Below are 14,951 nucleotides of genomic sequence, written 5' to 3'. Positions count from 1 at the left end.
TCGATTCTACCTTCTATCGCGGCAAACAAAATTGACAAGGCTCATTCATCCGAACTCTCCAATTTGTTTAGATACCAACTCGTTTTCGTTCATTTTTGTGATAATTGCATTACAATTATAAGCCGAATGTACTACATTATCTAACGTTTCAACTGAGATACTGGTTAACAATAATGCAATATCTTCTAGTGAAATCATATGTGTTCACTATAAATAGATCGCGGAGTTGATGCATTTATAAGCAGATTGAATACGTAAATATTATAAATGCTAGGTGTAATATACAGAACTATTCAGAATATAAAAAGCTGATTGATTGATTTATTTCGCATAACAATCGCAGTGTAACTACAGATCTTATTGATACACTCTTCTATTCTATTTCCAACTTGAATAAAATAATAGTAAAGAATAAAATAAAACATGATAGATGATTTTCTCTTGGAAAATACGAACCTCAGAAATGAACATTTTGTATGCATCTACCTAATACCTAAAGCAGGTTTGCAGATTATGCAGATGTTTCATTTACACGATGCCACGTGATAACGAACACGGCGTGGGTGTCATAAGACTATTGAAAAAATGTTGACAGTCGAGTGTATATCGGCTGATCATTTAACAAGGATCCTTCCTTCCGATAAGATACTAGTTAGACACGTTTCGGCGACATGTCGAAATCGCACGAAAGAAAAGTGAAAAGCTTGAACGATATTCCTAAAATATTCAAATCTTGCGAGCAATTCAGGCTGGAAATTCCTTTCAAAAATGTGGTCGAGCAATTTGGAAAATTGAACGAGACGAATCGGAACATCTATCTGTCGTATCAAATCATTCCGGCACCTAAAAATCTGAAGAATAGTGGTTCCTCCAATGTGTCGGATTTTCACAGAGTTCCTATCAACAGTGAGAAAGATAGCGATACTGAAAAAGAGTTGAAAGAATGCGACGAACAATTAGAAAACTGCACCGAGGTAATTTCTCTATTTCTCATATCTTTTCCCTTCGATATTGACTTTTCTTTTCGATTAGATCAATCCTCTCGGTGATGCTAATGTTTCACGTGAGTTTTCTGAAGAAAGAAATTTTACACGAATTTTGAGAAAAAGTTTGAAAAGAAACCAAAAACAAATTGTGTGGACTATTGATACTTTCCTCTCACTTTTCATAATCGCCCCAGTAAGCATCGCTTTTTGGCATTCAACGTGGACGTACATAAATGACTATACAAACATGTAAGTCAGATGTCTAAACGAAATAATTTAAAAAGTAATTAGAACTCTTCTAATTTTCATTGTTTAATATAACTATATAATATATATCAAATTTTAAAAAATTATCTAGTGTAGAACTGGAGATTAAAAAAAGTGATTATTAAGTAATTCAAGTAAATGCATCTTAAACAATTAATTTTTTAAGGTTCCATGGATTGATTGCTTTCATTTTTGGTATTCTGATACACACATGCTTCGCACTAGCGAAGGATTCACTTCACGTTCGCGCAACCAATGCAATGAGAAAGAAAAGTCTTTTGAGCAAAATCTTCTGCAAGATCGCACAAATATCGTACACGTACGTCTTTAGTCTTGCTTGCAACACACACTGGTGGGGCGGCTTTATCATTTACGACTATTTCTTCTCCGATATTTGGTAAGAAAGTTACTTCTTCTTTGAGAAGAAACTGGAAAACATAAACAGACATGAATTATTTTTTTCAAAACAAAAAATCTATTCAAAGTAAATCTGTAAATAAGATGTTAAACACTTCTTTCTTTGTCTATTTCATTCATTGTCCACCTGTTGAGAAAAGAATAAAGGAAAACCAGGGCCTGAATAGAATCATAAATTTTTATAAAAGTTTCATTTTATACACTGCATTTTATAAGTTTCCTTATCATTTATATATAATTGATTATATAATTACAAAATTACACTTATTTTATAACTAATTTAAAAGTGTATACTGAGAGGAACAGATATTGCAAGGTCGCATCTGCCAAGTAGTTAGAATTTATAATGCGGGTGACCGCAACACCTTCAGGGTAGCTAGGCTCCTCGAGACGCGTTTAGGGCTGTACGATGCCGACTAAGAATTAATTTTTGATTCTAGTACCTATCAAATCGTTTTATACGGGATGTATGCGGAATATATTTGGATTATATCGCAAATAACAGCGGTCGATTACTCGAAGGATCGAACGTGATAAAACATAGGACCCTTTATCAAAGTATACTCGGATAGTGGGATGCATATCCACAGACTGACTGACAGTTCTGGTTATAAATGTAAATGCAATCGTAAGTGCCGTAAAAACAGCAAGGAGCATCATTAAAAAAGTATCCATTTCACGACTGCCTGACGAATTTTACCTCGCTATGCCTGTTCCTCAAACTACAATATAACAGTTTCATTTACGCCTTGCCGAAAACTCGTAGATTCACACATTGTCTAATATGTGCGCATAGTCGATTAAGTGCAATGCACTGTTTAGTACGTGATAATAATAGCCCGTTAATCGTTTCTAATACCATTATCTTCTTTGTTAATCTTTGCATACATTTTAAAGTTCTCGAATATAGCCAGCACTTCTCACGTATGCAAATAAAAGTGCAGGGTCTAAAGAAGTTATCTTATCGTTTTAAACACCACTAATATTGCAAAATTAAAAATTAATAAACAGTAAATGGTAAAAATATATATCACATTTGATTGATTCATTACAGTAATGAATATTTGTTATCATCCTAATAAGACTAAATAAAAAATGATTGACTAATGATTTCTTCACATGAGAATTATATTGATATGTATGAAATTTCGAATGAGCAATGAAATAAATAAAAGTAGTAATATCTGTAGTATATGTATATGGAAGTAGTATATCATTTTTTTTTTTTGTTAATCTTTTGTTCACATAATTTTCTTTAGGATTATCGTAGCCGCAACCGTAACGATAATGACTATTCTAATAATCCTGCGGGCTATCCGAAACCTGTTAGCAGTCCCTTTTATAATCACCGTGGACAAGCTCGCCTACGCTTTTCGCTTTCCAACAAGGTACAGACTGGTAAGTTTATATATATAAATAATATGCCAATATGTATTTTTGCGTATACATATGTATATAAAATATATGGAAACTTTTATGCAATAATAAGCATTTAAGAGAGATTTTACCCACAATTGCATCGATTATAGTACGTATGGAAAACAAAACCATAATATAGTTACATAAATAACATACGTGATTGTATAAATTAAGATACGAGAGATCAGATTTAAATGATTCTCAACGATAATGAACGATTGTGACAGATCGATTAGATTGTATGTATAGCAATTAATCATTATAGCTGTCACAAGAAAGTACTTATGTTTTTATTACATAACTACTACCAAACGAATTATGCACACCATCAGCTTTATAGTAAACTTTGTGGTAGTTCTTGCCATTGCAAGACCTATTCTAATTCAGCAACGATTATTATCACTTTATCTGAACTTGAATGTACTCGTTATCTATTCATTGAAGCCTGTGAATCATAGAAATCGCGTATATTTCCGCCCAACGAAATCCGTTTCATGTGCCACGCGTGTAAACCAACTCGACGATTGCGACAGTACTATATTATTACGATGAAAGTAATTGCACATCGTCAGATAAATATCTTACCGTTATCCGAAGAATAAATATTTCATAAATGAACGGACATGAAAATAGCTTTGTCTTCGACAGTGGTTTCCCCGTTTGATTTCTTCACCCTTGGAAGCGCAACGATTTCGAAGAAATAAGGTTGAAGTTAATATTGCACATTTTATTGAAAAATAATATTAGTAAAAATGAAACTGATTCTAACTGTTAATATTAAAAGACAATTTCTTCGATTTTTTGCTAAAAAGTATCGATATGAAAAAATGTCTACTTTCAAATTATTAGTCGAAATTGAAAGATTTATTGTCTGATTATAATTAAATGATTTCTTAATTATGTCTTATAATTTTGTCAGTAAAAGTAGTCTACATATGAGAATTAGCAGTTCGGAATATTATGAAATTATTTCATTTTAATTTGATTCATGATAGTGGATAAAAGTATGATAGATGATTATCGACCGGAAGATTCAAACTTCAGAAACAAAATGATATTTTATACGCTCCAAGGAAAGATCCAGGGATGAAAACCTAACCGGACTAATGCCCTTGGCTGGAATTCGAGGACTCGCTCCTTTTTTCTCGCGGCTAAAAAAAGGATGTCGCGAAAAAGAAAAATGACGGGTCAAGGTGAGAGAATCGTCCGTAATCTAAGCTTGATTGGTGTACAAAAAGGTGCCGATTAGCGACGCGTTCGGCACGGACAAAAGACCGTTGAAACTGGCAGACAGGAAACGCCACTCAGAAAAATTAGGCTTCAAGGTGGCTGCACGGCCCGTGTACTCCTCTTATTCGACTACCTACTATCTCGTTTCTTATCAATCAACAACCGGGTACCGGATTTGTTAATTAGCGCCTGGTTGTCGCGTACACACGTCGATCACGATTTACGCGGTCGCCTTGCTGTCGATCTGATAAACCTCACCGGCTTCAATTAAAATCTTTCTCTCTCTCCTTGCTACCAGTCCGCGATATCGTCTGATAATAGTAACAGCCGCTAATTCATGTTTAAGCTATTCAATCGAAATACATGTGTAAACGAGATGAGACATTGTTTATAAACAGTAAACAGCAATCAGTAAGAATGATGAAGATACTGGAAATCCTCGAACTGCATAAAAAAACACGGTCAACCTACCGCCAATCTAAACTGATGATAGAGCGTGTATGCGTCGCATCTGCATAGGGAGAATTATTAAGCAGCCCGTGTACTTGACAAACGAACGCAAAACTGGGGCCAGACAATGAACAGACCAATGAACAATGCCGTGGAAGGATAAACTTCGTTGTTTTTCAATGGTAGACTCTACGCGATCCATCGGAACTTCTCATCTCCAGTGCGCTTTCATTTCTTTGAAATTATTCCTATTTCGAGACGAATCTTGAAATTATTAATTATAAGAATATACAATATTTTTTCTAATCAATCCCGCATCGTTCAGTCTATGTCAAAGCATTTCGTATAAGAGTAAACGTAACTAATCAGACATTAATTGAATGTAACGCAATCTGAACTCTTGTATCATGCGTCGGGAATTTTTCATTGATCTCGTAATCATGAAATACGCCGAAGAGTTTCCTAACTCTTCTTCGCGTTCGTCCCATTGCATACGTTTCGTCGCTCCACTTAAGAATAGAGGGAAGAACCAGACGGAGACAGACGATACCTTTTGAACTTTCTTAGGACTCGTGGGTGTCGAAAGCTCGTCCCCGCTCGCTCGTTCATCAAGCGTGCACGCAGCTTTACGGATACACATGGGTGGGGGTTCACCGATGAGATCGAGGAAGGAAGGGAAGAGGTACGGAGCACCGTACTATTCTCTATGCCTATGCCATGGCCCGTGTAACGATGCTGTTCATGATAATGCGATAGTGTTGGTCTGTGCTTAGCACTTGATAAAAGATAGCGGTGACTGAACAGATGCCAGTACTCACCCGCAGTTCGACCTGTCGGTTAATCGGTCCCGCGTACTCGCCCCGTGTTTGCATCCACGCACATTACATAGAAAGTGACACGGACGGGATCGCCAACGAATTTCGACGCCCGTTCCCTTTTAACGAGTTATCTCACGATCCGACGAATAATGAATTCAGGTGCGTTTGGTGCGATGACAAAGTTATAGAAGTTTCGAAGATGAGAGGAAGCTGCGAGATCTGGTCCAATCGTTTGTCCATCATCCGAGAAAATCGCATTGCACGAGGTTCCAGGTCAGCGAAACAAGTCCTTTCGGTAGGATGATAACTGCGATCAAAAGGCAGTACTACTTCAAGAAAATCCGCTGCAAATCTTGATTATCAACGAGGCGATCATCCGAATCTGATCTTCGACAAGCTTGAATGAAATTCGAATCGACGATGTCCAATCATGATTAAGATATTAGACAGTGTTCTAGCAGCGCAGTTAAACATCGAGAGATAAGAGGAATCGTCGGGAAGAAGAGAAGGAATCATCGTTGTCTGGACAAAAGGACATCGTCTAGGCTCTCGACTCTCAAGCCGATTTGAATTGAACTTGACGAGGACGTGTGATTGCAATTGAAACTCAATTGGAATACCAAAGAAACAGGCTTCCTGGCGAATAATGACGGGCACCCGGTGGACTCGGACTCGAGCTCGGCCTAAAGGCGTGCACCACCAAAGCGAGCGTCATACTACAGCCTCGAATCATGCATGATGAGTAGCGCGACTAGGCTCGATGAGGATTGGATGAGAATGGTCGAGTTACGAGGTGGTACCGGAATGACGAGCGGGTTGAGCGCGCGTTCATCCAGTCGTCTCCATTACATGATACTCACGATTTTGGACACGGTGTTCTCTGCCACTGTGGCCGCACCAGCCGTTGTCGGTTACTGGAGAGGCACCTGGGGCCTCAGCGACGTCTACGTCTACCCGAAGGACCCGGTGCTGAGCAGCCTGACCTCGATAGTGATCGGTTTCGTGGGGTTGTACGCGTTCAACGTGTCCCAGAACATTCTCAATGAGATTCTGCACCCGGACAAACACAGACTCTCGTACTATATTGGCTCTAGGTTGTACACGGCCGTGTTCGGGTTTTGCTGCGTAAATGCATGGCGCGGCGCGTGGCAGGCCCTCGACCTGTACACGGAACACACGGCGAGCACCGTTTTCGCAACAACCGCGGTCAGCTTGCTCGCACTGGCCATCATGCGAGCCGTCAGAAACATTTCCGCGCCGCCGTTCTCGCTTTGCTTGGATTCGTGTCCGGGATACTTCGAAGTACAGACCATGTTCCGCGTGAACGTAAGTAATCGACGATTCTCAGTAAAGCGTTGAACGTTACCTGGAATACACGCAATCGTTGCTCCGAAATTCGAGCTCAAAGATTGGCAACGATTGAGAATGAACAAATATAGTAAATCCTCTATTATATGAAGTAGTTGAGAGATAAATATGTTCACATAAATGAATTTTCACGTGGTACCAGTTTTCATTACTCGGTTTGGTCCAACGAAAATGATAGACATTATTTAGGGAGTTTGACGCACTTACACCTGAATTGAATTGTCGAAACTTTCTATAATGATTCGTGATAATACCGTGGAAGTTTTCATTTTCGTACCGATTACCTTCGTATTCTACAATTTCGTTTCATCGACAGTATTGTGGGTCACGAGTGGTACAACTAAACGAAATTACCCGCAAGGCTACAAAATCTCCCATAACCGTTCTCTTCTCTTGAAAATATATTCATCCACCCAATTAGTTCGCCCATCGTTTTCCCAAAAATTGTTTCTCGTACATACAATTGGCACGATCATAAATCATAAAAGTCGTAACATATCTGCAGACTTCATAGAAAAATTGGATGTGTATAATACAGACAAATTGGATATAATGTGTATGTCTAAATAAGTATGTGTAAATCTGTTAAAAATTGAGTACATATTGCAACATTTAAATGATAAAAGAAATTGCTACATAAAATGCATTTTTTCAACTGATATCATAACTGTTTTATTTTTCATAAAAATCTGCAGTATAGTTATGAGAAAGGTAATAACATTTTGTAGATACGTTGTATTTTCAAAAGTTGTTTCACCGAAAATAGTTGAATCGAACGCTGAGCATTTATTATCGGAAGGAGGGTAAATGTTAAATAGGAAACGTAATAAGCTAGACAACGTGTTTTGACGTATAGCTGTGGCCATAGCTGAGCGATGCACGGCATCGATGTGCAAGGTATAAGCACAGTTTCCGGCTGTCTCTCCCGAACAGCATTGCATCCGTGCACTTTGCGCACGCACGACCATCATGCAATTACAATTTCAGTTTCTTCGCTGCTTTCTCTTGATCTACTTAAGATTAAAAAATCGACATATATATATAGTTTAATTTATATCGCGTTCCTTTTTCTATGATGAATATTTCTAGTTTTTTTTTTAAAGTTGTTTCTTGATGTTATATCGATTAGCTGGAACGGTTATTAAAAATTCGTAGTAGTTTCCTAATGTTAAATATTTTCAGATTTATTTAAACTAATATGTTCTTATTTAGGTATTATTATAAGGCTGCGGATTTTACGTATTTATAGATATTTTTGATGTGCAGAAAATATAAAAAATAACTGTAATCTGCAAAAATATGCATTACACATACATATGCACAAGCGTATGTAATTACTTTTAAGGCTAAAAGAAATTTCACAATAGATTTTTAAATTAACATAACAGAAAAATAAAAAATCCGCAATCAAATTATCTGTTCTTATTGGTGCTTAATAAATTAAATTCGGAAATAATTTTCATCATCCAAATACTCTCTATTTAGGAAACAAGTGTCGAGAAATGTCATGAGAAGTTAAAAAATAATACAGTGAGTATAGAAACATTTTCTATACTTAATGAATGCCCCGCCAAAAAATGTATCTCTTAAATATCGACTGGAAGATTCTTCGAATAATTATTAAAGCTGAACTTGACCTATATTTTCTTCGTACCTTCGGTATTGTAAACGATATATGTTAGCATCCTTCTTTCATAATTTTCAGTTCCCCATCTCTTCTACACGCCAGCAATAATATTTAATGAATCAGTAAATTTAGGGAAGCATAAGTTAACTATCCGCGTAAAAAAGCATGCAAAACTCGATTTTTTACATTTGTTCGCATGATCCAATTTTTATCGAGAGACTATATGAAATCGGTTATAAAATCAATCCAGAAATATCGAAAAGAACTGGTGTTATTACTCACTCGATATTTTTAAAGCAAGGATTTGGTATCACAATTTATCAAACGAATATTACGGGCGTCCAGAATTGATAATATTGCTTCGGTAATAAACATTACAGACTCACGAGCATTATAAGATCTCTGTTATATTGAATCTCAATACCATACGATACGAATTCCATTCTTGACTGCGGATTTTTATGCATAATGAAATTAGTCTAAAAAATGTAATTTAGTCTTAAGCTTTATGGCGTGCAAACAGTTTTTGATATGTAATATATTCTTATACAGTCCATACACTCTCCCTTTTCTGCAGATAAATTTTTATACAGATTCAATTTTTCTATATACATAAATATCCTCAATCTGGTTATAGATCGACAGTAGTGTATTGCGCTATCGAACAATTCCCGTCCCTCTTTAAATATTTCCCGGTAAGTTTCTTACCTGTAAACGATGCTTATCTATCGTTTATGTTGTCTGATTGCAGAACACGAGGGACTGGTTGTTATACTTATTGGACTGTGCCTTCAGCGTCGGAGTGGTCGGTACGCTGGTAGTGTTTGTATGGAGAGGTGCCTGGATACTTTTCGAAATCTACCTATTCCCCGATGATCGAAAGTATTCCGCCATCGGATCCCTTGTAAGTGTCAATATATTGAATCGATGCATACAACGTGTCTATTTTAAATATAGCTGACGTACCTAACTCCCATATCATGTATTTCAGTCAAGGAATTTGTTAGTTACATATTTAAGTGGTAAAATAATTATCTGAAATGTATTAAGGGAGTAGACTCTAATAGCGCCGCGACAAGACAGAATGTCACTTTATACAAAGAAAGAGATTGTTCTAAATGAAATCAAGACAAGAGCATGCGAGATTTAAGTTTCGTTTTCTCAAAGAGACAGTTCATTATTCAAAAATCTTCTCATATAAAGACAAAAAGTGTAGCCCCATGAATCCATATTTTGCATCATTTTTGCCTAGTTATTGATAAAACACGTATTGACAAAAAACATTAAAAATTTACCGACGAACATTAGAAAACTCACGCGACTATCCTAGCACGTTATGCAGTACAAATACAATCAAACAAATAAAAATAAAATAATAGTGGACGATGAGATGAAACTACATATATAATAGATGTTTTTCACTTAGAAAATTTTAACGACGTTACATATGCACTCTAATCAATTATTGGGCGGTGTAAAGTTGTGTTATAAAACCGCGAAGATATTTAAAAATACTTATTAACACAATAGATGTTATACGTACATAAAGTTAAGATTGCTATTATCGTATGCAGAACCTCTCCATGAAACGTAATTATATAATTACGCGGCACTGAAGTCAGTATAGCAGTATCAACAATTTCTTATGAATATCTCACAAACTATTATCAGTTGCCAATTTTTGTAAAGGTAACGATGACTCAGGATCGTGTCCCTGACAACATATCGAAGAATCATTGAAATTGGAAATGTTGATTTTTATTCCCACCGGTTTTAGTGTTAACACTTTATGCTGTCAATCTTAAGAAGAAATGATAATCAGTTTGTTAAACCCGTGAAAGCGCGTAGATATGATGTGTACAAAACATCAAACAGATAAAAGCGGACTCGTATCGATGAACGCGTGTCATCGGGTGTCATTAGCAATCACGTGTTGAACGACATTTTGAAACGTGCCACCTACGCACAGTGGGGCGAGCGGCACGCCGTTGGTCCGATTGTATAATTGAATATTCGCCAATTGTATGATTGCGAGGGCACATGACAAAACCGTTGAATGCATGTATGTATGCGTGCGCAAAGACACTTTACTGCGGGCTGCGTTTACTTGCCTGAATACGTTTCGCGAGAGAACGCGGTCAACGAGAGGATTTTTCTCAATAACGACCATCCGTCGCTCTCCTGAGCCACGTGCTGTTTCGTTCAATATTCCCAACGAAACGTCAGCATCTCGATTATTCAAAAAGAAAAAGTTCCGCTTGTCGCATTTCTACCATAATACTGATATTATGGCTTGCAAACAAGCGGATGAGCCTATGCAAACATTTCGACATTGTACACTTAAGACTGGAGCCTGTGGAATTGTTTCGTTGCAAAATGAATTCACACAATGTTGGCGCCACGCTGTGCGTTCTCCGCGACAACAATAACTAGGTTTCGGATGTTTATGTTAATGCAAGTTTTTACAGAAAACGGATCAAGAGCAATGGGACCGAATTTATTTGTAAATTCATCTCAAGTAATTACCATAATAAAATATTTCCGATATTGATAATTGATAAGGGATAAAATCAGAACAGTTTGATGCTATTGGAAATTGTATGAATTTCTTAAAGTATTTCTGGATGTTTAAAAAATGCATAAAATACGGAAGGGTGGAGTATCGTTAATGAAAAGTTAGATCAATGGTGATCCTAATTTCGTTATTAATGAAAATAAATGATGAAGTATTTTTTATCTGGACCGGTGAAGGATTTGGAGGACCTATAAAAGTACTTGAACTAAATTTAACTTATGCTACCATTACACCCTGTTATGTAAAGTGAGTCACTCTCTAAAAATTTACAAATAAACGTCGTTAAATAATAACATCAAATGTGAGAAAGATGTTTGTGATAACTGCATAATTGTTAATACTTAATATTCCAAATGTTTCATATTTTTCTTGCATATTTTCATATTTTTCAAAGAAATATTACAATCTTCTTACATATTTATCATGAATAAAAATCCGGAGTCTAACAATAACATTCGACTTTTCTCTGATGCGGTTGATTGCCGGGGAATACAAAAGAAATCGGGATCGCCGCCACTTGTTCCGCACAGACCTGACGCGACGGACGTCTGGCCGATGCAAACGATAAGATTTGTCTAGCGGCCAGGTAAAACCGTAGGTACCGCAGATTCATAGTGCGAATTCGTTATCGGCTTTAACTTCAGATTAATAAAAGCATCGGATGATTTATCGATCGCCGAGATCAATTGTAACTTTCCGATTTCAATGACTCCGCCCCCGGTGGGAAAACCAACCGTGCAGGCAAACAAATTTCGTGGCGCCAGACTGTAAAACCTTTTCTCTTTGCACCGCCATCCGACGCGACTCTGTCTATTATCAGCGCATTTCTTTCTATCGCTCCTGCGAATTATCGACTCAGTTAACGATCGCTCTATAAATTAAGTAACTGATTTCTAACGTTATTAAATAACGAAATTTCGTATAATTTTTTAAACGTAATCAGACGTTCGTCAAAGTAAACGTGCTATTTAGAAAATTTTTGGTAAGACTAAATTACGTATTTCAGATAGAATGTTTTTAATTTGTTCAGATTTCCGGAAACTTGAAGAATTTAATTTAAAATAGGAAGTTAAATCCTATTATCAAAGTTTAACGCATTCGCTTAAAATACAAAGATAAACGTAGATCATTGTTATTTAGAAACCGCTTAAGCACGATCATTGATAACGCCACGGTAATGTTTATCCATCGATGTTTGATATTGTTTGATACTTGATTCAATGAGTCTTCCTCGTACTCTTCACCGAACGAAAATATCTAAATCTATAGGAGAAAATTTGTTGGAAACGTGATATTTAAGGGATCGATTGAGAATCCTTGGAGATGCATACAAATTCAACCGATATAAATCGCATGGGGATTACTGATAATGTAAATTCTCAGGGGGGTCGATGATTGGTCGTCCAATTCACGCATTTACTACTCGCTCGCAATGCCGCTTCGAAACCGCGTGAAACAGCAAGCGGACGATTTATCGCATTAGTAGAAATTCTCGGTAAATGCGAACGTTAACGATATTGACGAATTCTTCTCCTACTCGCGACAACTAGACTGTAAAAAACTTTCACTGCATCTCCACATAAAATCTTTCCTAGGAAAATACGTAAAAATAATACAAAGTAAGCAAACGGGGGTAAGAAAATGTAGGGTGACTCGGGATAATCACCACGTTTGAAAATAAACCACTTCTCAACAATTTCCTATCTATTTCATAGAACAAGAAAAAGGAAGTTCACAATTTGATGATTCTATTACCAAAAATTAAATTGCATTACACCGATCCATTTTAAAAAGAACAAGAATTGGATAGGAGAACAAACTAGTAAAAGGGACAAACTAACAACGTTGAGAAAATAATGTCCGACAATTTTTTCATCTAAAATATTAAATGGGTCACTTGCATCAATGGGTATTATCAAATTGTTCCTAAACCGAGACGTCTAAAATGAATAAATACGTAGTTGCTGATGATTCTCTCTATTTACTTCTGAACAATTGTCGCATGCAATTGCAGGCCATCGGATACGTGATAGTGACTGTGACGTTCTCGCTGCAACCGTTAATGCGATACGTGTGCGCCCGTCTTCAAGGCTTGGCCCGTTTGATAGCGGCGGACGGATTCCTCTTGCTTAGCTTCCTGGGCACGGTAAACGTTTGGCGCGGCATCTGGACCGTGCTCGATATATGGCTAGTGCCCGAAAACAAGGAATTATCCTGCTGGATCACCCACGTCGGATGCTTTGTGTTCCTTGTACTTCTTAACTGCAGCAACTCGATTCTCGTTCGCGGCATTTATATCGACGCCGAGGAGGATGACGGCAAATGCGTCGCATTCCCTTGCCACTATCTTCGATTATTCTTCAAGGTCAGTCGATGGTTCATTCTAACTACCTATGGCTTTTCTAAATCTTCTAAACGAAATTAAAAACAGACTCGGATATTGGCGTGACTAATAGATATTGGCCCAAATTGGATGAGCCTGACCTCCCCACTCCCATCTAAAAATTATTGAAATATTATATGTAAAAGCATTCAGTAAAATCTCTTAAGTTAATACTCGAGATAAAATGCAATACGTAACGTAATTAAATGCAAAAAATAGCGAAAGGGTGGAAACCTATTTTCTCTGGAAAAATACCTTACAATTAGTTACGTAAATCTGAAGTAGAAGAAATAAAGAATGCAAGTACAAGAAAGCGTAATTTATTGACAGGTCGAACGCGAAAGGAAGGAAGCAAGACGACGAAATCTGCTGGTCGCCTCGAAGGACTTCCGACCTCGGCCAGACGGCAACGCCAAAGACACGGAAAACGGAGCACTCTTGCCTAACAGCACTACCACCACTATCCTACCGTCAAACCCGGAATCTCTCGTCTAATTTCAAAGGACAGCACTGCGAATATTTCTCACGTCAGATCGTCGTACAGCATCGAAACGAACAAACGAAGACGAAATCGTCGGGAGGACAAAGGATTTCAAGTCCCAGAAGATGAACCGTGCTCTCAAAATCAGTGACGATGGTGAAGTGAAACTTTCCGCGGGCTTCATATTGAAGTCGTCGAGAAATTTATTAAAGCATTCACAACTATGTAATAGAATAGGTAGACCGAAGACGAGGTAGACAAGTAGTCGCGATAGCCGTATAGATCGACAGATAAACGTATGTAGATAGACACGCAAAATATACGCTTAGGGTACCGATTTAAATTAGACGAACAAACCGATTGACGAGGAAACGAGAGGATCCGAGTCGGATGATGGATTCCAGTGAATGGCTGTGAACGAGTGCGATTATAAATCGTGAAACGCGTTTGTACATAAGGGACGAAGAGGATATTGTATGTACATAATTGTATCTATGCGTCTAATCGTGTAACCGAACTAACAGCGCGCGTCCTTGCAATTGAGTCGACGAAGGCCGTGACGAAACGAAGGAGGAACACGTTCTTCGTCTACGCAAGGGTGTACGCACACGCATCAGTTGCGTGTTGCAACGTAAATCGCACACTGTACGCGTGTGCACGCGTACGTATCTATAGACACGTGCACGCACGCGATTACGCAATGATTCATTCAGAATGATTTCGTGTGACAAATCGTGCGCCTTGATTCGAGTTCGTCAGACCGGATCATTTTGTATACGTATCTCGTGGGACGTTAATTTAAATGTATGGACGATTCAACGAGAGTTTAACTACTGAAAGTATCGATTATCCGTAAACCGTAAACTCTAACGCGATCGATTTATTATTATTAATAAAGACTCGTTGTTACTTCAAAGAAGTGTTTGTTAA

The 14,951-nt window shown here is 37.5% G+C and overlaps 2 protein-coding genes across 3 annotated transcripts; both read left to right on the top strand.

The window, feature by feature from the left end:
* The first annotated feature begins 470 nt into the window (after nucleotides 1-470).
* On the top strand, nucleotides 471-3,325 carry LOC113464295 (uncharacterized). Its single transcript, XM_026813334.1, has 5 exons — nucleotides 471-974; nucleotides 1,033-1,235; nucleotides 1,420-1,650; nucleotides 2,930-3,068; nucleotides 3,317-3,325. The coding sequence occupies exons 1-5, from the start codon at nucleotides 672-674 to the stop codon at nucleotides 3,323-3,325; spliced, it is 885 nt and encodes a 294-aa protein (XP_026669135.1). The 5' UTR covers nucleotides 471-671.
* Nucleotides 3,326-5,511: 2,186 nt separating this feature from the next.
* LOC108624744 (uncharacterized) lies at nucleotides 5,512-14,937 on the top strand. Of its 2 annotated transcripts, XM_026813360.1 has the most exons (5): nucleotides 5,512-6,913; nucleotides 8,441-8,485; nucleotides 9,334-9,486; nucleotides 13,172-13,522; nucleotides 13,871-14,937. In XM_026813360.1, exons 1-5 carry the CDS (start codon nucleotides 6,323-6,325, stop codon nucleotides 14,033-14,035), a joined length of 1,305 nt encoding a protein of 434 aa, XP_026669161.1. In that variant the 5' UTR covers nucleotides 5,512-6,322; the 3' UTR covers nucleotides 14,036-14,937. The 2 variants fall into 2 exon arrangements, with proteins under 2 accessions (XP_026669161.1, XP_017879714.1); XM_018024225.2 differs by lacking the exon at nucleotides 8,441-8,485 and having other exon boundaries at nucleotides 5,519-6,913.
* Nucleotides 14,938-14,951: the final 14 nt, after the last annotated feature.

This window comes from Ceratina calcarata, unplaced genomic scaffold (genome assembly GCF_001652005.2).
Source record: "Ceratina calcarata isolate Rehan_Ccalc_2016 unplaced genomic scaffold, ASM165200v1 scaffold328.2, whole genome shotgun sequence".
Classification (NCBI taxonomy): Eukaryota; Metazoa; Arthropoda; class Insecta; order Hymenoptera; family Apidae; genus Ceratina; species Ceratina calcarata.
This window is presented reverse-complemented; position numbering and strand designations above follow the sequence as displayed.